Source organism: Suillus subaureus (genome assembly GCF_016647635.1).
Source record: "Suillus subaureus strain MN1 chromosome Unknown BJ212scaffold_11, whole genome shotgun sequence".
In the NCBI taxonomy this organism is placed as follows: Eukaryota; Fungi; Basidiomycota; class Agaricomycetes; order Boletales; family Suillaceae; genus Suillus; species Suillus subaureus.
Genome location: NW_024538567.1, coordinates 539,271 through 566,328, shown reverse-complemented (window position 1 = coordinate 566,328; position 27,058 = coordinate 539,271). Strand labels below are relative to the sequence as shown.

Here is a 27,058-nt window from a genome sequence, read left to right as displayed (position 1 = left end):
AAGGGTGTATATGCACTCATGATGACCCCAAGTACCCATACATGACCAGTGACATAAATCAAACTCCTGACCCAAAGCCCAAAGAACACATCATCACTGAGGACTCCAACTTGTATGCCTCTGCAAGCCATAGCACTTGCATGCCCATCCAGACTATTCCACATGTCACCCACTTTTTCCATGAAATGGTGGTGTGAGGTACAAGTAGGGGTATGAAGAGGGTGTACCAAATAAAGTATTGGGATGTGCACATGCAGTTGAAGAGCATGAATGTGAATGTCTGTACAAACCACATGAACAGAAGATTGGATGAGAGTCAGCCAAGGATGAGGCCAGTCCCAAGGGACAACATTAGTTAGGGTATAAGACTCGTAATTAGCGAGTGGAGCAGCTGGTGCCAGATTAATAAGTCAGTTGATATACCTCTAGAACTAGAATATGTGAGGTAGATGAGGTAGAAGTAAGGAGAAAAGTTGTGCTGATGATCATGCCGGTCTGTATGATATAGATATGCCTTGTAGAGGAAGGGGTATCCCCACCTGTAGTAGTGAGTGAGGTTCAGTGCTTGAAGATGATGCAGATACTTACATAGCATAGTGTATTGCTCCCAGAATAATAATATGTCCCTCCACTAAGCAGGGTGAAACAAAGTGCCTGTCTTCCAACCAGATGATGTAGTTACATGAAATCCCACTCTTTGCTGTTGACATGCTGCAAGGTAATCACAGAGACACAGCTAACCCCATATATGATCAGGTAGATTTGCCAGTGAGCATGGGGTCCCAGCATCATGGTGGCAGTGTTGTGTTGATGTTCAAGTGCATAGAACAATGTCAAGAGGGCAGAAGTATAGAGAATCACTTCAGAAGAACCACACATTGAGATAGTGAATACAAGAGGGTTCAAGAGGTGGGTTGCTGCTAGAAGAGTTGAACACTCCAGTAAAAATGTCTAAATAGATGAGTGGAAACCAGTAAGGAAGAAGGACTCAATGATCATGTGGGCACTTACATTCATGAACTCAACACCCTCTGGTTACACTGTCCAGATTGCTTCAGTCCTGCCATGAAGGAAGGCCTTCATTATTGCAGGTTTATAAGTACATTCCATTCTCCCTATCACCACATCAGCATTAAAATTTCAGAGTCTCAGAAGAGTGTATCCTGACCATAAAGTCCAAAGTATGCCACCTGAAAAGCTATCTGCACAAATGCATCTGGGCTGAAACGATGACTTGTGATGAAATTCTTTCCATAACCCTTGAACTTGAGCACCTGACAATCATTCTGACATATAAGGTCACTCAGCCACATCTCAGCATACTGAATGCTGACTCAAATTGAAGGAGTCAGGGTCCATATGAGTTTAGCAGGCAAGGTATCATATGAGAAACTTTGAGAAATTTGCCATTGGGTATCAACTTGGGAGGCTTGTAGGATTTGGCATGCAGGGAAAGGGGTGTGTGGAACAGCATGGGTATGGAGGGATTGATTAAACATGCAAGTAGCATTAGGCCTTCAGTGAAGACGTCTGCAGCAAACCTAATGGTAACATGAACATATAAGAAAACAAGTTTGAGGTGACTGAGGGGTGCCTCAAAACTGTGTGGCTGTCAATGCCGGTATGTTCAAAATTGATGCCAGTGGCACCATCTGCACACACAATGATTTGTAGCTTAAATTGATCAATGAATGAAATTAATTACTGACAAACATTGTGAACACTGACTGACCCTGTCATACCACCAGTGAGTGCATGTGCCAACCTGCACACCTTCCTGTAGGTCATAAGTTCCATAGAGGAAATTACTGCATAGAGCAGCAAGGACTTCTCCCCTTTCACTGTTTTGAATGAGTGTGCTGACACCATCATGACCTGGAGCTGCATCATCCAAGCAGACAATGAGTAAAGTATTATTGACTAGGCGCAGGCAGGCTGCATTGGTCTTGTCCTGGGTGAGTTCATGTCAAAGGGAAGACCAAGTCTTTTAATTCTAAGTAGTAAGAACACCAATAGCCATACAAGCAACCTTTATGAGTCACAGTTAGAGCAAGTAGTTAAGTATTATGCAATAAGTCCTAACCTCAGTGATCAGAGTCTTGTCAGTGTCCTTGCAGATAGCTATCTATCTGAGTTGTTAGCTATGGTCCCCTATCAATCAGACCTTCATGTGGAAGTCACTTCTGTGCTCCTAACCTAATGATAGGTGCACACCTGATGGCACACCACCCTAGGGTGGCCCACTCTCCCTGGCTCAGAATGTTAAAGACATTCTCCTTGTCAGAGCATTCAGGCAACATATTAGACATAATCTAATGTTCAGAGGAGTGACAGTTATGTTTTTCTGCTTGAGTTTGGATAAGAGTGGTGCAAGTCCACTGAATTTTCAGCTTTTTGACTATTTTTGAACCGCCACAAACACATGAGTCAAGACTTTCAGAAATGTCTGTACTGCACAGTGTCCTACCTCCAACCTGCCTCCTCCTATTGATCAGTCAAGTCAGTCATACAGCGAACAGTTGTACACCAAATATTTCCTTCCTCTGCACAACCACTTCCACTGTCTCCTACCTCCACATCTTCATCCTGTTGATGTTGTCATGAAGTCCCTCTACTCAAATGAGGCACAGAGGGTTGTTTACTCATTCCTGGCGTTGTGCTCACTCAAAATAACTGGAGTATGGGTTCATACAAGGATCAATAAGCAAGATGGAAGAAGAGGTAACTGAATGCCGGAAAGGCGGAGATGTCTAAATAGGGATAGGTGCAGGATATCAGACAGAGGGTGGGAATAGGTCCAGAGTTAATATCTGGAGGTCTGGAGATCTGGGGATCCAGAAGACAAGGTGGATACAGGACCAGGATATGAGAAGGTGGATAGAGTCCAGAAACCGAGACAAGGTGAAGTCCAGATGTCTTGCTGGATGGAGTGTACATAGGGTGGATGGGACAGGGGGTTATGGTTCAGGCTAGCAGTGGAGATCCGATGGTCTAGAGCTCAGGGGTAAATCCAGAGCATAGTCAATCCTGCTGAGGTGTGGAGCACACAGTGGAAGGGGATCTGGGAATGAGTTGGATATAAAGTGTGGTCCGGACATAGGCTCGGAAGGCGTGGGAATATGATGGAATGTGGGTCCGGATCGTGGGATATGACAGGAAGGCAAGACTAACATGTCTAGAGGGTCAGACGGGTAGCATAGCAGATCCAGATGACTTCCGGATGAGGGATAAGTATCATAAGACTGATCTGGATGAGTCCAGACTAGAAACTAGTGGTAATGGCTGTTGTAGACAGAGGCAGATGCAGATAGACTATAGGAATCAATCCTAAGTCTCAGAGGGTGACAAGAGTAGCAGTACTCAGGTCTGGAGGATGGGAATGAGCAGAACTAAGTTGATATTCCAACTGAGGTACTACAGAGAGTTACAGGAGGTTATATACTATAGGTATCTAATAGAATGATCAATCAGCAGAGTCTGAGGCTATGTATGAAGCATATGGATGGTCTATTGGTAAGTAGAAACGGATCACAAATAATGAAACAGAAATGAAGCATAGGTAATGGATCAGGGAGCAGGACAGATATACAGATAACTGAAATACCGGAGTTAGGGGATTACCAAAAAGAGACAAGCGCTGGTTGTGGATTCAGATGAATTGTGGACTAGACCAGATGAGTGGACAGAATGGATGACAAGATGTTGGAGGGAGATAAGATGTGGATTGGATCTGAGATGAGATAAGGATTGGATCTGGTATACTGATCTTGAAGTTAGAAAACTAAAGTTGGCCTCATAGGCTGTGAAGCCCGAGTGTCTGCTACACATCAGACATGCAAAAGGAAGATCATCAATGATATCAGTAATGAATATGATGCTGACAAGGAGAACATGTCTATGAGTCATACCATGGCTATCAAGTGCATTTGCCAGGAGAAAACAGGCACTGACTGGCAGTCGGTCCTTGATATTAATAAGTATGTTGATGAACAACGATACAGGCAGAGCAAAGGCATGGTCATGCCAGTGATGGAGGAAAACTCACAGTAGTGTAAGTTACATCAAAGCTCAAATTCACCTGCTAGTATTTACTAGTCTCCCCTGGTCAGATCATAAATGAACAGATACTATGTCTTCCCCTACCTTTGTACATGCAACTTCCTACCCACAACTTCAATATGAACTATCACATTAGGATTGAACCTTTGAATCTATGCCAGCATGATGGGATTAAGGTCCACTTCAAGTCATGGTGTGCCATAATTCTGAATGAGACAACACATCAAAGCTGCCCCCTAGTAGTAGTATATGGCATGAAGTTGTCTGTTATTAAGTAATTTCCTTCCCATGAACACAGAAACTTTGAGACTGGTCTCCCAAAACACAGTTCTTGTTGCCACTACCATCATGATGTCAGCTTGACCATACTGATTGAGCAATATCTCTGTGATATCCATGCATTACAGGGTTTGGCCCGCATTGTCCCATGGCAGTTTGATGCCAATTATAATTTCAATTTGACTTGGCTGTTGAAAATTGAAATGTGGACCTGTCAGCCAAAAAAGTGATCAGTGAACTTGAATACATGACATGCTGGTGTGCTCATCAATAAAAGCTGAGGAACTAATTAAAGTGAGTACAGCACTGGTTTGTCTAACTGCAGGAGTCAGTATAGTACTTATTATGTGCAGGTAATAGTATGTAGGTACCACCAATGGGCCAGCCATAAGAAGCATGAGTCAATAGGAGGTCTCAGAAGCAAGGAATGGGCATGCCATCTCAGTCCTCAGTTCCTGCAAGTTCATCTAATGACTAGTGCTACCTTCTTGGTTCACAATGTGAGGATGGCATGGTCAGTCCATGTGATACTGTTGATGGCCAAATAGTCCAGTATGTTGACTGTGATGAAGCACAACATTCGAGTCTGAGTCCGGAAGTCACCCAGTGCATACTGTCCTCACAAACACCCAGAACGTTCAACTTCAAAATGCCCTGCTTCCTCCAGACTAACTTCAGTCCAGACAGACACCCACACATTGCTCATCCCACAATGCCAACCTGACTCAACTACAGTGAGTATCATCTCCCTTGAACCCCAATTTCCTTGAGCTCCATTTCATCCCCAGGTTTTCCTCAGACCAATTTGCATTACAGGTCACAGTCTCACCAAAGCATGCAACTCAACCACATGGCTTCAGAAGACTCCCAAGTCCTCACTACCTTCTGGTCAGTGTGGTTCTGATACTACATCATCTACTTGCAGAAGATGATGACAGTTAATTGATCCTACTGGAGCCACTCCCTAATCACAATTCAGTCTTCAGTACCTCAGGAGATTCCATTTTCTCACTTTCATATGATCGAAAGTGCCCTTCTATTGTTTGGATTGCATGTGGTGCTCTTGTGCCCTACATCTATGATGAGGTCTCCTCAATGTTGGAGTGGTCTTCTTCTCCATTTTTGCCCTCTCCTGACTTTTCATCATCTATCCCTTTCTCATCTATTATCACAATCGCACCCATGATTACAAGCAACGTGCTCATCAATGGAACCGGTCAGTCCCACCACTTCATCATTTTGCCACTGTTCTATTTTCTTTTGTATGATATAGACAATCTGACTGATGGTGTGGCCCATCCAGATTCCAAATGACTCAGCTCATCAATTCTCATCCCAGTGGTGATGGGACATAGACAGGCTTTGACAGCTTCCCTTACAAGCTAGTCTTCTTGGACGAATGCAACACATGCAGCTGCACTTTCTGGCCTGAGGATAATTTTTTTGGGAAGCTGCCAAAACCTGGTACTGGTGCACTAATGATCAGGAATGGCATAACCCCACTAGATAACAATAAGGAGTGGGTAACTGAGCATTGTCATGGACCAGATCCCTGAGAATGACTTGCCTTACCAGAGTGGTATGTTCCAGAGTTGGAACAAGATTTGCTTTACAGGTGGCGGCCATATTGAAGTGTCAATCAGTTTACTGGGTCTGAATCAGGAGAGATAGGATTATGTGAGTGGCTATGGCATTGAGCATTCCTCTTAACAGGAATAGTGTGGGATGTGTAGTACTAATCCATGGATTGATTTAGTGGCTGGGTGCATGGATGATGGGTAATCTTGCACATCCGGGATATGGTGTGACTACTACTACAGATGGCATATGGCCTTACTCATGAGTTCAATTGTCTGAACAGTGCTTCAGATACTTACTCTGCTTCAGCTATGACTCCTGTGATGTCAGCACTTTCCTGAACCAGACAGAGCCAGATCAGTTGCTGCTCTCTGGTTAAACACCTCAAAGGCCAAGAGCTATCATGGCTGTTGGGATAGCACCTTTTATAAATCATACCTGACTCCTTCTCCAGCTTTTTTGTATTTGCCCCTCCTTACTGGCATACATACCCACTGTTCATGCTCAATATTGGACACACACACCACTAACACTCTTCCAAGGTCATGCACTTGGCCAGGAGAAGATTATCTCAGCCATTGTGGCTGTCAGCTGTGGTCTACCTGAAATTGGTATTCTCGAGGTCAAGCATAATAAGCTGGGCTCAGGGCAGGTTGTCTCACAGTCTGGCCAGTTTATGCCCTTCTCGAACAATTGCACCTATCCCAATGATGTCCAGGGTGAGTGGTTTATCAACACACCTAGTATCACAAATGTGAATAGCTATAAAGGAGAGTGTGGTGTGATTGTCATTTTCATTGTGATTTGTGGTTTTGATATCACACAACTATTCTTTTTTGGTGGAATAACCTCTCTTCTGCCACCAGCCAACAAGCAGTATCTGCCTTAATGCTTCTTCCCAACAATATTTTCCAAGAACCTAGTGTGCAGTTTATGACCTTTGGTAAGCAATTTTGCAAACCCTGCCTCCTAGTTGTCTGACATTTTGAAGGCTTCGAGTAGTATTGGTCAGATTCCCTTCTGGGCATCTCAAAAGTGCAGCAAGGAGGGAATGGCAAACTGACCAGCCACAATGGTGAATGCATTGAATGAAATATCCTTCCTAGTAGTGTTACTGCAGATAATCTCAGTAGCACCAGAGAGCATCTGAAAATATTGCAAGAATTAGGGGATGGTGGTGGGAGGCAGTGTTGCTGTGCATGCAACAATTTGTAGGGGGAGTTGGCGCAGGTGGGGCATAAGCAGCAGACATGGTCTATAGTGCTTGGAGGTTAAGGCACAATGAGATTCATCTATGATGATGTGGGAGAGAGCACCCTTCTGAACACATTCTTGGATATAATCAAAAAACAATGGACATTCTAGCTGCTCCACAGAAACAAAGATGGTCCTGGCATCATAAGTCTTTATTTTGGGGCTCCAGGTCAAGGTGAGCAGGCCTTTCTCCTCAAAGCAAGTGCGAAGCTCATCCAATAAGGCCTTGAGAGGAACAATCACAACTGATGCAAGGCTTTTCTCCACGATACTGACCACTGGCATCATATAAAGAAGGGTCTTTCCCTTCCTGATCAGGTCCTTGAGCCTGGTGCTGACAGCCTCCAAAGCACAGGCCTGCTCTATGGATTTAAAGGAAGCATTATGACCCATGAGGCACCAAAGTTCCTGAAAGTGCAGAGGGTTGATGGGAGGGGGACCTGGACAGAGCTCCTGAACTGGCTGAGAGGTTTGACGAAAGGTATATGCTGCAAAAGCATCCAATATTGCTGTGACCACCAAGGGCATTAGGGCAGATTGCAGAAGCACAATAGCTAATTCCGATAGCATATGAACATCAACATCAATAGGAAGTGGCTTTTCCTGTGGAAAGTGGCCTTGCAGGGAGGTGGCAGGAGCAGGAGAGTCAAAGTCAACTGGCTGCGTGTTAACAGAGGATGAAATACAAGAAGGAGATGCGGGAATGATTGGGGTTGCTGGAGGGAAGAGAAGGGCATGATGAGCATGGCTAAGAGCCACAAACTTTTGCAGGTGATTGCTTGAGACAGACTGGACATAGGAGTGGTCAACCACATATCCCCTTGCAACCTCCCCCTGGTGCCCACTCTGCTCATCAAAGTAGTGTTCTAAGTCAAGATCAGCTACAAGATGTTTGCAGTGCTTGTGCATGACGCCAATGAGAAGGTGCCAAATATCAGCCAGGCCCATGGGATGACCCAGTCCACCCTCAGAGACTGGTCTACCAGTATGAGCAATAAGGATGTCAGAGAAGTCATCCAAGTCCCATGGCCCATGCAGCCCATTGAACAGATGTTTTTCATATCCAGCAGAAGACTGGAAGTCTTGCCCATCAGAGCTGAGGTAGAGAGTGAGCATGGCTAAAGTCTTTGAGATAAAGGTCAGTTAGGGTTTGGACATGCAACAAAGGTGGCCAGAACCTTTGGGATGAACATGAGCTATGCTAGCATCAGCTGAGCAGCTTCTGGAGGCATACTCCAGGAAATGACCCACTCCTTATCCTGGTTGGTCTGAGTTTTGTTATAGCATGACATGAAGTTTAAATGGCTGGAAAACTAGTAGATGTTCCTAGGGTGAATGTTAGTGTTTTTCCAGGACATGATGACAAGCTTGGTGCCTCAAGCAGGCTGTCCAGAGCCCAGATGATAGAGAAGAAAAAGCTTTTGAAGGCAGTCCTCGCAATCCCTCATCTAGTGCCTGACTTGGCCCTGGTACCACACCATGCCACTAGAGTTGCATGACACAACAAAATGCTTAGAGAAAGTCAATGTCATTGCTTTCATCAATGCTGATCCATGCTCCCAGAACCAGTTCCTTCTGTTGGATAGAAATAAGTAAACCTGATTAAGGCGACTCAAATCATCGTAAATGTGCTCCTGATTGATGTTCGGTAAAGTAGCCCCCAATAGTACAACTTCATACAGCTGAACCTTTGTCTCCTCCATGAGGATGTGGTACAGATTTATGACATTGGCAATAGGAACAAGTCATCCATCAAAACTGAGAGCAGAGCCTTCAAGATCTGCCCACATCATTTGGGGAAGCAGGGACGTGTTGGCAGTGACAAATGAGAGAAAATGTCCTATCTCCAGCAGGTTGCCAAAAAGATTCATGCAATTATCCTGGAGCCACCTGTGGACTTCTTCAATCAGACTGTTCTTCAAGTCAAGTCAGCTGTTAGTCAAAGACAAGAGAGGGGTAACATGCATGACTGCAGATTGTTCTCCAAAATCAAAGTGGGAGCATTTTCGAACAACAGACAGATCTGATAGAAACCTGTGGCTCTCAAACACCATCTCAACTCACTCATAAATGGATTTATGTGGATGGGGTCCAGTATTTGGCTGGAAAGCTTGATGCAGCTGAAGATGAGAAGGAGCTTGCCTGGGCATTCAAGAGGCATTGTAGGTAGATACAGTGTCATCAGCAGTACCATTACCAGCTCATGGGAAGCTGAATGAGCAGCCTGGTGTTTGTCCATGCTGATAAGAAGTTGCTTGCTACAGTACTGTATATTGCTCACCAGAGCTACCTTTCGAACTGTGGAATTGCTGGCATGTTTGAGATAACCATCCTTTGCTCAACATACAAATGCAATCAACTTTGCAAATGTTGCCACATAGCAGTTGATCATTTGCTTTCGCATCAGTGCTTTGAAGGGTCAATTATTGAGGTCATGGCTAGGTTATGGCACTGTCAGCCAAGAATGAATGAATAGAGGGAAAAAACGCACAGAGATTTTGTGGTGTTAACAGACTGCAGTATCCAAGTCTTTTGAAATGCAATTTCATTGGTTAGCAGCTTGATTATCTCGCCAAAATAATGCTGAAAACATGGCAGGATGCCAGTCAACTCACCTTCATCTCTCTCAGGCATCTTTGCCCAGTCCACAATATCAGAAGGCGACTCATCCTTGATCACCTCCAACCAGTTATACTTGGCCAGAAATGGGTTCAGGTGAGCTCTGTCCATATGTGGTCCAAAATGTCCCTTGTGCAGAATGCAGTGCTGCTCATAGAAGGATTCCACCTGGCTGAGCAAATCTTGAGATCCTGGTGGAGCTGCATGTAGCACAGGAGGAGAGTGAGGGACGACTACCAGGTACTTTCTTTGCATGCTGGCATAAAAAGCCTGCCCAGTGCAGCTCTTCCAATTGTTGTGAGTGAGATGATCCTTGTCATGAGCCTGAATATGCTGCTCTGAGATGGTGGTGAAGCAGCAGCCCTGAAACATGCACATATATCCTTCTTGATATGGGATCCTGGGAACAATGGGGCTGGCATTGTCCCTGTCCTGGAAGCTGTCCAACTCATGAAGTTTGTAGGCCTCCAATGCTGAGATCTGTTCAGCGGTAAGTGCAGGCACGTCATGATGCTTCTGTCAGTGGGAAGAGAGACTATTTAGTGGCAATACCAATCTCACAAATTATGCATATAAATAACCCAAGGGGTTTATATATGATGCAGGCAGCCATATTCAGAAATGCTGAGGTGAAGATGGACAGATGACTGTAGGGAATAGCAAATATGCCCCTGCTATCAGCAGGCTGTGGACCAAAGACTCAAATGTCAGCTGGGTCTGTGTCAAGAGTTGATTTAGTGTCTTGAACACAGGAAGAAATATAAGTGACACTGACTCAGAATGGTCTCAATCCTTGCTGGTGCTGGCTTAGTCCTGGGATCAACCTTTGTAAATTGAGATTGAGGTGGCGCAGTGACCTTAAAGTTATCATCTTTGTTTGGACTCTGTACCATGTGCTGTGCAAAGGCTGACATAGATGGCTGCCAATGAGAGGATTGCAGGCCCCGATCAGCCAAGCCCTGAGTGCTCAACTCCATGATCAAATTGTTGGGATGAATCCATGTAACCAGGATGGCAGGAGGGAGGATTCAGGAAAGGTGAGTGGAGTATATGGGTTTCTTAAAAACAATGATAAAGCCATTTCGTAGTCTTCATCTACAGGTGCCAGTAAAGAGTCATCAATAACTCCTCTTCATACATCCAGTTTTCAGTGTCCTCCTCAGGCTCACTTTCATCATCATCATCCTCAAGATCACTCTCTTGTTTAATTGCCTGCATCCAAAAGTTAGATCGCCTACACCCCAGACTGCTGGCATATACCCACATGTGCTTTGACCTATCTGTTCACTACAATGATGTGGATTGGTTTCTTCATTTCATTCTCATTCCATGATTGTACATTTTTGAATAAGTCACAAAAGCTTGAAGACACTGCTGGGCATTGGAAAGTGCCATCATCCTGGCAGGCAACAATGACAGGTACTCCGGGCTGCTTGAAGAACTTGAACCAGCAATATGCTGAATGGAATTGCACACAATGAGATTCCAAATTGCTAACATCTATGCAGCAAATGCTACAATGACCATTGCTCTCTGGCATCTTCACAGGTAGATTGTTTTGTGAAGCAGAAAATGAAGTGTTACATTGTCTTCAGGTTTGGAAGTAAATGTGGCAATTACATATTGTTATGGCTGAGATGCCTTCATTTACATCTACTGAAACTTACAAGCCTACCAATGACTCACCTTCATATATGACATAAGTATTAATCCACTTTGGTACACCAATTGCATGGCTGCAAACCACAGCACTCAGCACAAGAGTTTATGAGTGGCATTGTGCTGATGCAGCTTTGGTGGGTACAGGTATGGTGTGGGGTAGCCATACTGCAGCAACTCTTAACTCCTAATGCACAATGCTCATGCATTAAACATTCACTGGAATCATCTATAATCATGTATGCAGTGCATTTCCAATGACAACGATATATGTGCTGTCATTTACCTGCTCACATGTTAAGATCACACCTATCATATCAGTATAATGCATGCAATGTACCCATCAGGTAGGAGAAACAACACCAGCAAGTCATCTAAGTCCTTCTTTAACTATTTCCTGCCAGCAGAAGGATGTGAATGAAGTTGTGTGGCCCAGCATGGGCAGTGGTGGAAAGCTGGAAACTGGTGAGAGGTGAAGAACATAAGGTGTCTGAACCTGAGTTCAGTGATATGGGATGAAAGAATAACCACTAACAGATTATTTTTTGGCTCATCATGGTATAACAATCCAGCATGCCACTATATACATGGGATGATTGTCAATACATTGAGGTGGAGTGAAGGATGACAAACTCAGCTAGGCAAACCTATGCCTTGGCTCAAGTTCAGAGTTGGGACCCTTGTTCACCTGATGAAAATGCTTTGGACTGCTCCAAGTGCATTGGCACTTAATTCAAGTACATCAATAAGAGCTTCATGTTCATCATGGGAGCCACTTTGAGGATGCACATCTGATGATGGACCTTGCTCTTGAGGGGTACTTTGTATGTGCATTGAGACTCTGGACATATGCATTCAGATTTGTGCAGTAACAGTACTTGATGGTGGTGTAACTAGTCTTTAAGTGACTAATGACCATGGCACTTGCAATCTGAGTGCTATGTGCAAATGATCCAGAGCCAAATGTAAGAGTAGTTGGACTAGGGAAAGGAGAGGAAAGCATCAAAGCCAGAAGTAAGCCTGGCAGCCCCATGTTTTTTCTGTGCTTTACCTTTCCTGCATAATAGCTCCAGAGAATGGGTCTGTGATATTCCATGAATAAACAGCTAGTGATACAAATATAGACTACACATACCTGAGGCAGAGCTAATCAGCATCATGACCAAAGAAATAGACTCAATGGATGAGATGCTCATCCTGGGTGATTGCTCATCTGCAGAACTGGAAGAAACTGAGGCAGAGCTAAGAGTGGGTAATGAGAAGGTTAATGGAAAAGAGAAAAGTAAACTTTGGTGCTGAACATGAAGGGAGTGCAGTGTTGAGCATAGTCTATGGAGATATGGCATGACTCAGAGAGGGCAATGCACTTGAACCAATGCCTGAGCAACATAGAGGACATAGATGGGAGGTCTCATATGTGACTTTTGCAGGTGGGGCTAGCATCTGTGTCAAAAGTGGTGGAGGCAAGCTCTCATAGCTGGCATCACAAGGTAGTGGGATCTGCAGGTAAATGCATGAACTGAATGAAATATCTGGGTGAGTTGCACACGTGCTGTGCCATTATAGTGAACTGTAATGTCCTGCAATGCCACATTAACAAGATGACCAAAGATGTGACTTGGGTCTCTGCTGTCTTCATGGTTGTATCAATAAAATCTCCTCTTGCGATTGTGTCAACATACCTCCACCTTTAGTCAATTCCCTGTTTCCTTTATTCCAGGGCTCCAACTGAGCATAACCTCATCATTGAGATGGAAGATATGTGCCTGTATCAAAGTAGACACTGCCTTCAAATTTGTAGCCAGTTGAACCATTCTTGATGATACCCCAAACAAATTCAACCACTTCCAGAATGTGTTCTGCAATGCAGATGACAGTTTATTGGTAACAGATACAAAGCTGCTCCCATCTCAGGCAGCAGTTCTGCTAGCATTGTGATGCTTTGAACTCCAATAGTAGTGCTCAAGCAACTTAGAGATATTTATGTTGATAGTATCATAAATGGGATCAACATCAGGGGATTTATGGACGACTTCAACACCCAGTCCAAAGCTCAAACTACCATGGTGAGCATTATGTTGTGGACCTAGATGAGAACACTTATCTTTGACAGGCAAGCATCATCTTGGCAGTCAATGCCAGCATCCTTGTGGTCCCAGGTTTAGGCACACCATCTGGTACAAAAACACTGTGTTCTATCTCATTTATCCTCAGTGTCTATTGCATTGTTGCCTGCATGATGGCACAGCACTTTGGCTACAGGCTGAGATCCCTTGATTTTGTGGTTTGAACCACTTTATCTATCCAAAGAAAATCTCAGCTTGACATTACTACTCAATAGGCATATTACTTACAGAGGAAGATGGCGAGTCTTGCAGTCCTTGCAAGCATACACAGCACCTGTCCCTGTGGTATTAATGTATCACTCCCTATAGTTATAGCAAAACCCTGATACATTAATTACTATAAATCATAGGGTGGTCTGGTACATCATTGTACTATAGATTATAGTCCCTATTATGGTCCTTACCTTTCCCTACCCTTCAGTACTGCCTGTACTGTCCCAAACATGTTCTTCCTTGTGCTATATGTTCCAATTTTGTTCCTGTAATCAGGTATCTCAGATTGAATCTGACCTCTTAAGCTGATTATGAATCAATCTGCATTAATATTATTCACCAGACATGTTACACTACATAGCACTATACAAGTTCATCATGCAAGTCAGGAGGGTGGTTGATTGAAGGTGTACAGATAGTATCATTGAGCTCAGAGGCCTCGGGGTCAAGAGTGGAAGCCACAAGTTCAGGTACAGCACTCCACAATGTTTGGAATCAGTGGTGCATTGAACAACATAGTGCAGCTTGACAAAATGCATGAGCCTGAAGCCCCTCCTGGTCAGAGGGATTCTCCAGTATGGATAGGTTTGTGCACTCACTCCACCAGTGGGCTTGCCACTGCAGAAAGACCAGGAACATGTCTCATTTCTTCGACAAGTAGCTGCACTTCTTCAGACCATTGCACAGCACATGTGTGAGCCTTACACCACTCAATGCGAACACCTATAACTGGACTTAGTTGCTTGTCATTCTCAGTGAGCTAGAAACATACAATCTTGAACCCGGTCATTTTCAGAGTGACTGGTGTCAATATCTGTAGCAAGCCAGATCCATGAGATCCTTCCAGTTCCCTGAGTATGTTCACCCACAAAATCACCCATCAGTCTCACATCCTCATTTCTAAGAGGCTGCAACATCTCTCCCCAGCCCACCTTATCCAAATGACTGCCCAGTGACTCCAATGCTTGATGTGCATGCCTATACTTATCAACTGCTGCATCTTTCTTTGCTTCAACACATGCAATTAAGTTCTGAGTGTGAGTGGATGCTGCTTGACCACATAGATTCTTGTCCTTGAATTTATACATATGTGAGCACAGACAGAGGTGGGAACATATGTCGTTAAGGGCATTATGAGCCTGCACATGGTGCAGTTCCTATTCATGCTCCAGTAACCATTGGTCACAGTGTACAGGTGTGTCAATGGCAGATGGGAGATATAGAGGAAGGTGGTGGGGCTTGAGAGCAGCTTTGGTAGCACTGGCATTATAGTTGGTTGATGAACACAGTGCTGAAATGATAGGCATGTAGAGTTCTTGGATGCTTATCCATGAGTTGATCTGTCTCTGCAGTGCATTGGTCCTGTTTGTAATGGTCTCTTGTTGCTTGTTGGTAGGGTGAAGGGAGATATTTGCAATGTCATGTTTCAGCCTCTGTCTGCTGTAGCATCAGAACTAAGAGAGTGATAATAAAACAAAATTTAATGCACTGCTGATCTTCTAATTCAATGCCAGTACTTATGAGTATGCTGGGCGAGACATCCACTAAAGAAATGAATTAACTCCAGCTTGTAATTCTTGTGCTTCCAGCTCCATGAGCTGAGCCTGCACTGCAGTCTGTGTGATAGCTAAGAGTGGTTAGCCAAAGAAGCGGAAGGGATGGGTGACAACTCATAAGCAATTCTGCTTTCAAAAGGGTTCAGTTTGCTGCTGTCCTCCTCTCACACCTCAATTTCTAGTCTCCACTCGTCCAGTAACACCAACTGAATAGTCCCTTCAAGCTTGTGCAAGGCATCTCTGTGTTCCCTCTTCCACTTCACCACATCCTTCATCTTGCGCATCAAGGTCTGACCTTCAAAATGTCAGTAAGAAAGCTTAAAAATAGTGTCAGAGTAAAAGCAACTCACCGAACATCACTACTTTCTTCCAATTCCAGTTGCTGAAGTAGTTGTCCAGCATATTGTGTCAGCTTCCCAGTCCCATTTCTTTGGTGCTTGATGCAATGCAATTGATATTCACCCACCCCTGTTCTGGGGCCTCTCCATCAGTCCTGCCTACAAACTTGGCTAAATTCCATGAGTAAGAGGTCTGGCAGGCAGCAATGTGAGCTCCAATGTGAAAATTGGGAATGAAATAATATATTAGCATCATGTTGTGCACTATATGCAGGTGGGTTGGCATGAAGTCCATCCTAGTCCATAGTTTTTTCAACCACTGATATGCAATATCATAGGAATTATTGAGCATCATGATCGTAAACCAAACCAGGGCTGAGAACACCAAATAGTCCATATTAAGATACTTTGAACATGTCACCAATTGATTCGTCAACTAAAAATAAACAAAAATGCACTTTTCACCATTTTGAAGGTCTCCTACCCCAGTTGGTAACTTGAAGTCGTGGCATGCACAGTCCACAGTACCTACACCAGTTGCTGCAAGGCCACGTGATGATTTTGTGTCTGCCATATTGACGGTGCTATGGCTAACACATGTGCTGCGCTGAAAAATGATTGAGTCAGACAACATTGAACAGGTGTGAATGTCTACATACCTCTTGTCTCTCACCTGCCTGCGCAAATAAATATTCTTTGTATTTGGTTTCTTCCACAAAGTACACCCACCCAGCATTCAAAGCTGGATCCACTTCATCCAAAGAGACCGCCTTTCATTTCAGACAAAAATTTGCATTGATTGCAATAAAAAGTGCATATATCCACCTGCCACAAAAGATCAGCAAACATCCTTACCAAAGGTTAAATAATATATTTGCTGTATTGATGGAGGTGCAGTCTCCCACCCATCAGGTAGGTTCTTCCAGGGTGTGGGCATGCTGGACAAAGTACAGTGAGTTCTCCCCTGTCAGTCCCATTTGCTCCAGATGGATGATGACCTCAGCCACTGCACTTGACCTGTTGTAGGTGCTGCCACTTGTGGACAATACACATGAAAGCCAAATAACAATCCTGCATACCATCATTAAAGATCTCTGACCAAACAGTTAAAACTTACTTTGATAAGAGAAAGTCCCATGTTGTCAGTGCATCTAGCTAAGCTGTGATAAAATTCATAGGCAAAACCTTAGATTCGAAGGAGAGGAGATGATAGTGCTTGAGGACACCAGCATGCTCATAGCAATTGCTTGAAGTGAATTTGTGCTGTCTCACAACCACAAAAATCCAATGAGATCTCATGAATACCATGCTCATCAATCATGACAAAGGAGTCACCAGATGAAGGATGTGGATTGTGGCACCAATGACCAGGATTATGGCCCAGCTGGATCTGCATACCCAGGGACTTGAGGGTCATATGGTGAAAAAGCCATCAATCCACTCCTACATTCAGAGCAGATGAGGGACATTTTGCCAGCACAAAATCAAGCATATCTCAATTCCATGCAATGGCAGGCATCGGTGGTGTTGGAGAATACAAGCCCTACAAAACATTTCTGGCCCAAAACAATCCTTGCATCAGTATGTTTTATCAGAATCACCACAGCAACAGAGTGAACATGAAGCTTCATGTCCATGGCCTTCCAAGAAAATAATTTCATCTAGAAAAATTTGGCAATCAGTTTTCCAAACAAGTAGAGGGTTGTCCTGTGTGATGATTAGATTGAATTATTGAATTTTGAAAGTACCACTTACTGCTGGAGTCAGGTTATGCTTTGCTAACTGAAGGTCACAGTCATCTGCATTATTATCTGCAGCAACATCATCAAAGAAGTCGTAAACTGGGCACTGAGTCTGAGTCTGTAGTGAAGAAGGTAACTTGTTCATTGAAACCTCAGGTAGTGGGATGTAAGCTGTCTGTAATGTGGTACACCCACCACTCATGAGTCCATATTCTTGAACACATTGTTGCAAAGGAATATGTGAGGGCTACTGGCCTTGGATGAAGGACTCAACATGCACACGCTGCCTTTTGCTAGGTCATGCCATATCAAGTTTGCAAGAGGGCTTGTTGTGAGAATGATTACAATGTGGATCCCTTTGCAAATCCATACATAAGCCATCTGAAGGCCAGATTCTGATTAACAACCTACACCAACCACACCTGTATCTACAATATTCATCTCACCCACACAGTGCATACAAGCTTGTTCCACCATCAACACCACTGCTAACATAATGTGCTGTGTCCAGATGGAAGAGGCTAAGGCTGAAGAATGCCAAGCTAAGGCCAAATACCTGCATGAAAAAATTCCTCAGTACAGGAAGCATAAGCCTGGGTTTCCTGAAACAGACCTATTCATTGATGAAATACTTGAGGAGTATGACAAGATATGGCTGCTGTGGGAGTACCTCTGGCCTGATTTTGATGTAGAAAAGGATGTTCCAATGACATTTGCAATGGGTATGGAACTGTGCAAAGCACTTGCCAGATGTCATGTGGTGAGTCCTCTAGCTTCTGCCTCTGGTACTAATGTATTGCTGATACCAGATGCTAGCAAATTGAATGCTTTTTGTTGTGGGGAACAAGACAGGTGGTGAAGCAGGAGTTCTGCCAGACTGGCATAATGCCTGCAGACTATTGGACCTACTGGGGACCGGGATGTGCATCAGATTGGACTTGCTGGGGGTGTAATACTGAGTACTTACCTGCAATTGGAACAATGTCAGGCATTTGTCCAGCATATGAATGAAGACTATTGGCAAATCAGTGTGAGAAGGCAAGAGTTTGTGTTTGTGTTTGTGTTTGTACTATTGGAGACTGTTACAGTGCCCCACTCTTTTTTTCTCATCATCACTGCAGACTCCTATATGGCTATACTTCTAACACTTCCTTTTCACTGTGCCGTTTCCTCATGGTCTCTCTTATCTCTGACTCATACCTTGTTTTCCCATGAATCTTCCATTTCCAGTACTAGTTACCCTTTGCCCAGCTTGGTCTGTGCACGATTCCTTTATGTATATAAACCCTAGTTACCATTTGTATTTTCTCTAACTTGAATCTACTCAGTTCTCTTTGATACTTGAACTCTAGCTCCTTGGGAAGGAGGCTAGCCATTGTCCTATTTGAACCTTAGATCCTGCGGGAGTCTAAGTGATCGCTCCTGAGGGAGGCGTTGACTTGATAAGGCTTAGTCCTTGATCGACCTTGATCCTGATTCCTTTATTGGAATGACACTCTATCTGAGTTCATAACAGAGACTCAATGTGTCCATCCAACAATGACTAACCCCATGCAATTGCGCACTCAAGACTCATGATTCTCCAGGCCGTGGATAGTCTGGATGGATAAAAGGTGAGTGTCTTGATACATGTATTCATACCTCATAACTTTGTTCACACAAGTATCACTTCAGAGCATCCACTATGTCCTCAGTTCACACAGAGATTTCCACTGGAACCAAGGACACATTAGGTATATCCCTAAGTCTACATTCATCTTGCAGTACTGACCAAAATTCAATCATACTAGAGGCTCTCATGATCTTGTTGTCAACACTTCAGCTCTCCTCCACTGACTGTGCCAATCTAGCCTTAAACCTTCTCTCCAAAAACCCCAATGGTGGTGATGCTTCACACATCATAGATTCACAGATGGAGTCTTTCATCAGCAGTGATGAGGAGCAACAATCTACCATCAAAGGGAGCTTGCCTACCAATGCTGCCACTGCATCTACTAACACAGTCACTGTTGCAGTAGATGCAGCAGATGGCTATGCTGAAGTGGATGCACCTGTTGCTGTGGGCAGTATCCTCAATGTGCACATGGGCATGTACTTTAATGTCCCTGTGGATGATAAACCTGGGGTGACCATCTACTATATCATGAGGGGCTGAAAGATTGGGGTGTTCTATGGATGGTATGCTTGTTTATTCCTGTCGGACAGTGAGCTTGGCTTACTAATTGATCACTGACATGAACAATGTTGGTCCATGGGTCCAGGGTGTCAGTCGTGCTCTCTTTGTGAAGGTGGCCTCCATGGATGATGGGATTGATGTTGTCAAGTCTGTAATTGAGGCTGGTGTCACTGTGAGGGTATGATGTACTATCTTGCGTGTATCTAGTGTAGCGACTATGAACCAATGTTTGTTTTGAATAATATGAGATCTAAGACTATAGTGTGTGGTTTAACAATTCATTGCCAGACAAGCTTCTCATCATAGAGAGCTTGATCAAGTACCTCTTGCCCTTGGTCCATTAAAGAAATGATCTGTTCTTTGGCCGCAAGCCACAGCTGTATTCAGGAATGAAGTTGAGTGCACTCAGTTTGGAATTGATCTGAGTATGGACCCTCGAGATTGGCAACAGAGTGCACAAGTACCTCAACATCCCAGACCATATCCTATGCTTTCAACAATTCCTTCTTGCAAATAGGTCTGACTAGATCCCACTCCCAAACATCAACATCCTGGAGTATTTGGATAACATGATCCTGACATCCTGTGTTGGTGTGACTGCCTGTGTATGTAGCAGCCCACAATGAATCTAGACCCTCAAAGACATCTAGTGTAGCCTGTAGTATAGAGTAATTTAGTGATCTAGGGAGCACATAATTATGAAACACACCTCATTAGCACCCCATTTCTTTCACCATCTCTGTTGAGACTTCATACGTTCTAGTCCCAAATGACTGGCTTATTGTTAGTGCACACAACTCATATTGTTGGGAACAGCTTGGAGGTACTTACCAAAAATAGTGTTGGTCTTTTGATTCTTTGTGTGCTTTCTGACACTCTAATGATGACTTGCATTTGTGTCCCATGCTAAGATTGAGACTAAGTTAGAGCAACTTCGGGACAGTTACTAGATGTCCTCCACATATTTTTGGTGTAATGTCTATTGCTCCATAACACACAAACATAAAAATTTAATTCTTTGACAGTTCAATAGCCTGACATTGAAGGTACAACATCTGCTAGCTATTTGTTTTGAAATTCAACTGTTGAGTCCAGCAGAGAGTTACCACACAGGGGACCATCTAGTATGTAGACTACAGGACAGTTATGTGTCTAATATTAGATGCTCACACCTCAGAGCTTGTAACAAAAATAGGATCAATGTGAATCCATTGAACCCTAAAGCCTTGACACAGAAGCAACACAGTTCAAAGGCATTGTGCAACATTTTTGCATATACTAACATATCTCAGTGCTATAGCCTAGACCCACTCACAGAATCAGATGGCACCATGCAGCAAATATTCTCCTGAGCAGATTGCATTCATGCAAACTTACCATGAAAGATTCCTCCAGTGTAAAGTAAACAAGAACTATGAGCCATTCTGGTCTCCATTCTTCAAGGAATGGTCCAAGGTCTTCCCAGAATGACTTCAAGTCTTCAAGGATATTCCCCTCAATGAGGCAAGGAGCAACTGGAAACTGTAGCAAAATCCTGGATGCTGCGTCAACAGGTGCATTCATTAATATTTGTGATCTCATCAGACAATTAAAGCCTTACCTCACCATCACAAGTGCTTGGAGGAGAAATTTTGTAATGACCTAGCTGTACATACTGTGACTGTGAACAAGATGCTGGGCCATATTATGAAGAAAGGTTCTTCAAAAAAGAACTCTTGGGTCTTAAAGCCATGGGAGATGTACTCCAAGATTCACTACCACAACAAGGTCAAGGATGCAGTTGTAGCCAAACAGGGTTCATCTTCTAAGCCAGCCAGGGGATCTGCACTCCGCATCACCACACAACAGACTAAGCAAGCATTTGAAGAAGAATCAGAGGAAGTTAGAGAAAAGGTCTTTGCAGCCATGGAGGAAATGAAAAAGAAGAAGTGTGCCGAGATACAGGAGGCAAAGGAGCAGAACTAGTTGAATGTGAACAAGGAGGTGTAAGTCGTGTGGTCTTCTTTGTGCACTGACCACTGTAGCCTTCAAGTTGCTGACTCCAGATCACAACAGTTATATATCCAAAATCACCTCAATTCTGACTTAGTTCTTCAAAGAGCTGTATGAGATGGCAGATTGGGTGTTCACAATCCTGATGGGTGGCCCTGACCCTGCCATGGGAGGTGTTCTAGACATTAGCAGCTTCCACATTGGTGCAACAAAAAACAACAATCAGTTCAGCCAGACATACCCTGACTTTACACAGTGCATTATGGTTCCTTATACCCAGTTTGTAGAGTGTGTTCCATGAGTTGATCCAAGTTGGTTCTCATGGTCTAAGATACTGATTATTGATTTCACCAGCTGAAGCAGCAATGCTCACCACCATCCATTAGTGCATGTACTCCTGCTGATACATCACTCACTATTTCTGGCATGTCTGCATTACCTGTGCATGTGCTTGATAATGCCAACCAGATGTTCTCCTACCAAAATGACAACACTCTGGGATGCATTGCTACTGATATATTACCTGATCAGGTGTTCCCCTACCAAAATGACAACACTCTGGGACATATCACTACTGATATATCACCTGTCTATTCCAGACCTGCATTACCTGCACATGCACTCAGTACAGCCAGTCAGGTGCCCTCATTTGACCAAGATTTCATGTTCAATCCCTTAGATGCCAACTTCTTCTCCAACCTCCCCCAAAACAAGTTGACATGGCTGAGAATGTGGAGTTATTGCAACCATTAGTATTGCTCCCTGTGCCTCCTTAATCTCACAATACAACATATCCATGCAAAGGCAAGTCTGCATGCCAGTGATCTATGGGTTGGGTTCATTAGAATGGACTTAACACTTTGTTTTCTTACAATATTGCATGTACATTTGACTTGGACATGTAACATGATGTGTTCATTGCTCATTATCATCTTTGCATCAAACATGTCCACTAAGAGTGGAATTTATTTCAACAACAACACCAGGCATCATGTGGCCCATTAACTTAGTATAAATGAAATTTAATGGTCTTCAGACATGTCTAAAATGTTGTATCACTAAGTAAAAAAATTAAAACAGAATGGACAAAAATGGTTGGGTATACAGATAGGAGGGAAAGAGATGAGAATCAACATACTGCATGGAATGATGCTGTCATATCCCACAATCCAGACCCATGTTCCATCATATTCCCACACCTTCCAAGCCTATGTCTGGACCCCCCTTCATATCCAACTCATTCCCAGATTCCTTTCCACTGTGTGCTCCACACCTCAGTAGGATCGACTCTGCTCCAGATTTACCCCTGAGCTCCAGACCATCGGATCTCCACTGCTAGCCTGATCCATACCCCCCTGTCCCATCCACCCTATGCACACTCCATCCAGCAAGATGTCCAGACTTCACCTCATCTCGGATTTTGGACTATATCCACCTTCTCATATCCCAGTCCTTTATCCACCTTGTCTTCCAGATCCCCAGATCTCCAGACCTCCAGATATTAACTCCGGACCTATTCCCACCCTCTGTCTGATATCCTGCCCTATCCCCATTTAGGCATCTCTGCCTTTCTGGCTTTTGGTTACCTCTTCTTCCATCTTGCTTATTGATCCTTGTATGAGTCTTCATCTCCAAGTTCATTTAGTTATGTTCCTGTCTTACTTACTAATGTGTTTCCACATGCTTGTACATAGCATTGCTCCTTTGCTTACTGATCCCCTTAGATAGTCTCCAGTATATAACCCCTGTAGATACTCCTATATTTTCCTCAGTTTGAATATCATCTTAGACTTTGGTCCACCTAAGTCTGTCCTATCCATCAGGCCTAGGGATTGATTCCCTAGGCCAGAGCTCCACCTTTCCAGCACTTACCCTCTTTCTGGACTTAGGTCCAATCCCTGTCCCTCTGACTCTACCTTAGGGTAGTCTACCTCTGGTTGTTTCTACATCAGACAATTGTCTGATGTAGCCCCTGTTCCTTCCATACCTTCAGACATCCTATCCTCCTGTCCTTTGGACAGTCCCATCCTCCATACCTTCGGATGTCCCATTCTCCTAACCCTCAGATGTCCTATCCTCCTGTCCTTCAGATGTCCCACCCTCTGTACCTTTGGACATCCTGTCCTTCTGTCCTCCATCCTCCTGCCCTCCTGCCCTCTAGACCTTTGGACCTCCTATCCTTCTGTCCTCCATCCTCCTGTCCTCCAGACCTTTGGACCTCCTATCCTTCCATCCTGTTTCCTGTAGAAGTATTACCTTGCAGTGGGAACTCTCCTGCACTCCTCCAGACATTTCCTGTGCTCCTCCGGAAGTCCTCTAGCACTCCACCAGAGTAGCCAGCCTCTGGAAGTCCTCCAGACTTCATTGGACCATTATCGGACCTCATCTGAAATGAAGGGCCCATACTCGGGTAAGGGGCACAGCATACAAGCTGAGGCCAAGCCCCTCTGAGTCAGTCTCTTCCCTTTGAGCAACATAGTTCTTAACAGATGCCAACCTGGACCTGTGCAAGCAGTTGGACGATGAACTTGGTTTGCATCACTTTTAGGTTAGGGTTACATTCTGGAACAGATTTCCTTATATAGATTAACCCACCCTAACCCTAGAAGTTGGCAAATGCAGAAAATCAAGAGCATGGCCATGAAATAGTCTCAGTCACCAGAGTCTGGACAACTGCAACCCACAATGTAGTCAGTGTAGACACGCCCAGGGAAAGCACTGCATATAAAACATGTAAGAAACAGGTTTGCCAATGAATGAAGCATTCACCAGGATGGAACCACACACCATCTGCCAAACCTGAACTTCCCATACATAAAGCTGCTAGCTAGTTGAGAATAAGATACTTCTCCATGTGGGAGAAGGTGACACTCTGGTTTGAAGGTTTCAGGATCTTTGCATGCACACAACATTGCCCTACAGTGATAAATTAGACAACTCGAAGTTTCATGGTCATCAACTCTAAGGGACATACCATGTATTAAACTTGACAATCAACCCTACAGGTTTGATGAAACCCATCAGCACAGAGGGATGCCAGGGCCTCAACATATAGTGTAGAATGTCAGTCCTCATAGGTTGGCAGCATGTCAGCGCTGATGACATGATCAATCTCCTCTTTTTCAATCGACAATCATCTGGTCTCTGACATTGCCAAATCTTGAGCTGGGTTGACAACAGGAACAAGGTTAAAATAAATAAAAAAAAAACTTACACAGCATAATCAGATGATGATGTAGGTTGTGTACACTGGTGAAGAATTAAGTTTTCAGTGGCCTGTGTTGACTGCTGTACCTGTCATTGACAACATAGACCACAGTATCAGAACTGTCTGAGACTGTACAGTTAAATTAGTAATCCAACCAATGGCACAAGTGTCGGAACTGTCCAAGAACTGTACAGCTAGATTACTAATTGAAGTTACATTGGAATGACTTTATAGTTAGATTACTAATCAAAGGCAACAAACACCTAGGGGCCAAATCAGAAAGAAGCACAATTGATGGCAAAAAGAAGGCAGGGACCAGGCCCAGGAAACCAATCTGGCCAAGAAGTGGTATTCATAGGATCCACCACTGATATATCAGCCCTATAGATTATAGGTGCCTATGGATTACAGTGATTAATGTATTACAGTTTTACCATAAGTTGTAGTTATTTGATGTATCATTATCACAGTATGGCCTGTACCCAGTTTTCTGTATCTCACAAGGTAAGCAAAGCTTTGATCGCAATCACTAATCACTCACATTGTGGACCATTACAGCTTGGCATTTGCTGTTCTCAGGTTTCTCACAGAAATCTTCACAGGTGAATTGGGGCTAGCATTATCTGCAAGGATCATATGTGGGCTGGCACTTGTTGGTGGGACAGGTCTCACAATTCCATTGATGATGGCCAGTTTCAGTCCTGGGCCAATTTGATGATGATGCACTGCATTGCAAGGCCTGGACATCATATAACAACTTGAGTAAACAATGAATGAAACAATCCAGATATGCTGCCTTTATTCACACTTATTAGTGACTATTTGCTATGGTGTGCAAAGATGTGAGACCGTGGTCCAACTAAATCTATAACTAAATTACATGTATGAAATCCATCAGTTCAACCCTTATGAGTATTGAATGAGTTAGTTAGAATCATGGTGAAGATATCAAGTTAACTTGGATTGCATAAAGACTATCTGAACAATGTGAATATATCTGGGACTGACTCCCATCAGAATACAAGGACTGAAAAGTCCTTTTCTATATATCTGTTGTTAACATCTACAGGGGTGAAGACTGTTCCTGATGCTTGGAATATTTAGGACTCCAAACTGTCAAAATTATGCACTGTCACCAAAGCTTTGAACTGGATTGATTCAACGTGGTATGCGCCTGCAAGTAGGAATGTGCACTAGATGGATATAATCAGAGATTATGCTGGTGCAGAACCTTTTGTCATTGACAGTACTTGTTTAACTTGTTGATTGTCTTACCTTCAAGACAGTTCATTTGTGTCTCAGGGCACTCCTTACTCCAAACTGTGCTTGATGATCATCTGCTTGCACTAGCCAAGGATGATGGTGTGTCATTGGACTCTAGTGCAGACAGTTTTCTCTGGCATGACTTCGACAATGGTGCTATCAAAGACCCATCATTTCAGATCATTCATGTGATCTATTCGCTAGAATGCATACTACAGAACTTTCAGGCTCAATCAACAAACTTCAATATCATTTTCTTTACTGGTGAGGCTGCTTGTCCATCTCACCATCTGAGTCTATCTTATTGACCATGTCTTAGTTAACTGACACATAGTACTGTGAGCGGGCGAGTCAGAGTTTACTGTTGCATCTTGAGCCCTGGCCAGGAGACTCTTATACAAGCATCTCCAGTCATTGGATTTGGTGAATACACTCTTTTTTGTAAGTCTCTGATAAAAATTGGGTCGATTATCATGTTCAAACAAAGGTAGAATTCACACAAGATATGATAATTTATTCTCACTCCCATACAGCTAATGTTTGTCATGGTCAATGACTGGTGGTACACTGAAGGAAGGAGTTGGGGGACAATTTGCTGGCTAGCAGCTTGGCAATGGCACTGCTTCAGGGTGCTGATTTCAGGAACACCAAGGTCATGCCATGTCTTCCATCCTGTTTCTTTTCTGATTGTTAATTATCCTACAGATATTAACTTTCATCTTTGAATCAAAACTTCACTTAGGCTGTTGAGGGCATTTCCCAAAGGCAATCCTATCTGTGGGTGTTGCTGCCAGGTGCATTCTTGCTAGTCAAGAACAAGGGTCATATGATCAAGTTTGCAGCTCTGTCCTTGGGAAAGGTCCCTCTCTTTCTTCAACCTCTGTGACCTTGAAGTATGTAGGATTGTCATATCTCTCAGCATTCAAGAGTGATATTCAGCTGTTGCTACTTGCTGTATTCATCATCCACATTCTTCTTCTCAAAAGTATCTCTGTC

General features: G+C 43.7%; 5 protein-coding genes across 5 annotated transcripts; 2 read left to right on the top strand and 3 right to left on the bottom strand.

Moving 5' to 3' along the window:
• On the bottom strand, positions 1 to 933 carry BJ212DRAFT_1497364 (mannosyltransferase). The gene is given in 3 exon segments (XM_041341545.1): positions 1 to 539; positions 589 to 695; positions 709 to 933. 3 exon segments carry the CDS (start codon positions 877 to 879, stop codon positions 356 to 358), a joined length of 462 nt encoding a protein of 153 aa, XP_041194471.1. The 5' UTR covers positions 880 to 933; the 3' UTR covers positions 1 to 355.
• Positions 934 to 7,080: 6,147 nt separating this feature from the next.
• BJ212DRAFT_1479599 (uncharacterized protein) lies at positions 7,081 to 10,044 on the bottom strand (the record flags this gene model as incomplete). The annotated part of the gene is made up of 2 exons (XM_041339920.1): positions 7,081 to 8,288; positions 9,786 to 10,044. The coding sequence occupies 2 exons, from the start codon at positions 10,042 to 10,044 to the stop codon at positions 7,081 to 7,083; spliced, it is 1,467 nt and encodes a 488-aa protein (XP_041194470.1).
• Positions 10,045 to 14,282: 4,238 nt separating this feature from the next.
• BJ212DRAFT_1446417 (uncharacterized protein) lies at positions 14,283 to 17,098 on the bottom strand (the record flags this gene model as incomplete). The annotated part of the gene is given in 16 exon segments (XM_041338240.1): positions 14,283 to 14,405; positions 14,425 to 14,547; positions 14,570 to 14,695; positions 14,720 to 14,944; positions 14,981 to 15,220; positions 15,514 to 15,638; positions 15,694 to 15,725; positions 15,810 to 16,087; positions 16,130 to 16,288; positions 16,341 to 16,432; positions 16,466 to 16,506; positions 16,587 to 16,600; positions 16,633 to 16,661; positions 16,689 to 16,752; positions 16,781 to 16,866; positions 16,954 to 17,098. The coding sequence occupies 16 exon segments, from the start codon at positions 17,096 to 17,098 to the stop codon at positions 14,283 to 14,285; spliced, it is 1,902 nt and encodes a 633-aa protein (XP_041194469.1).
• An 821-nt stretch (positions 17,099 to 17,919) lies between these two features.
• BJ212DRAFT_1298670 (uncharacterized protein) lies at positions 17,920 to 18,376 on the top strand (the record flags this gene model as incomplete). Its single annotated transcript, XM_041332730.1, has 2 exons — positions 17,920 to 18,183; positions 18,272 to 18,376. The coding sequence occupies 2 exons, from the start codon at positions 17,920 to 17,922 to the stop codon at positions 18,374 to 18,376; spliced, it is 369 nt and encodes a 122-aa protein (XP_041194468.1).
• Positions 18,377 to 19,107: 731 nt separating this feature from the next.
• Positions 19,108 to 21,564, top strand: BJ212DRAFT_1298669 (uncharacterized protein; the record flags this gene model as incomplete). The annotated part of the gene is made up of 11 exons (XM_041332729.1): positions 19,108 to 19,156; positions 19,274 to 19,548; positions 19,572 to 19,601; positions 19,685 to 19,777; positions 19,807 to 19,860; positions 20,127 to 20,204; positions 20,317 to 20,382; positions 20,625 to 20,645; positions 20,695 to 20,723; positions 20,937 to 21,054; positions 21,184 to 21,564. The coding sequence occupies 11 exons, from the start codon at positions 19,108 to 19,110 to the stop codon at positions 21,562 to 21,564; spliced, it is 1,194 nt and encodes a 397-aa protein (XP_041194467.1).
• Between the last annotated feature and the right edge of the window lie 5,494 nt (positions 21,565 to 27,058).

What these genes read in the sequence shown, in the direction of transcription:
- BJ212DRAFT_1497364 (XM_041341545.1), bottom strand. Translation starts at nt 879, where the DNA reads ATGTGTGGTTCTTCTGAAGTGATTCTCTATACTTCTGCCCTCTTGACA. An exon ending in GGAGCAATACACTATGCTAT is followed by an intron (nt 540 to 588) that starts GTAAGTATCTGC and finishes TCACTACTACAG; the next exon opens with GTGGGGATACCCCTTCCTCT.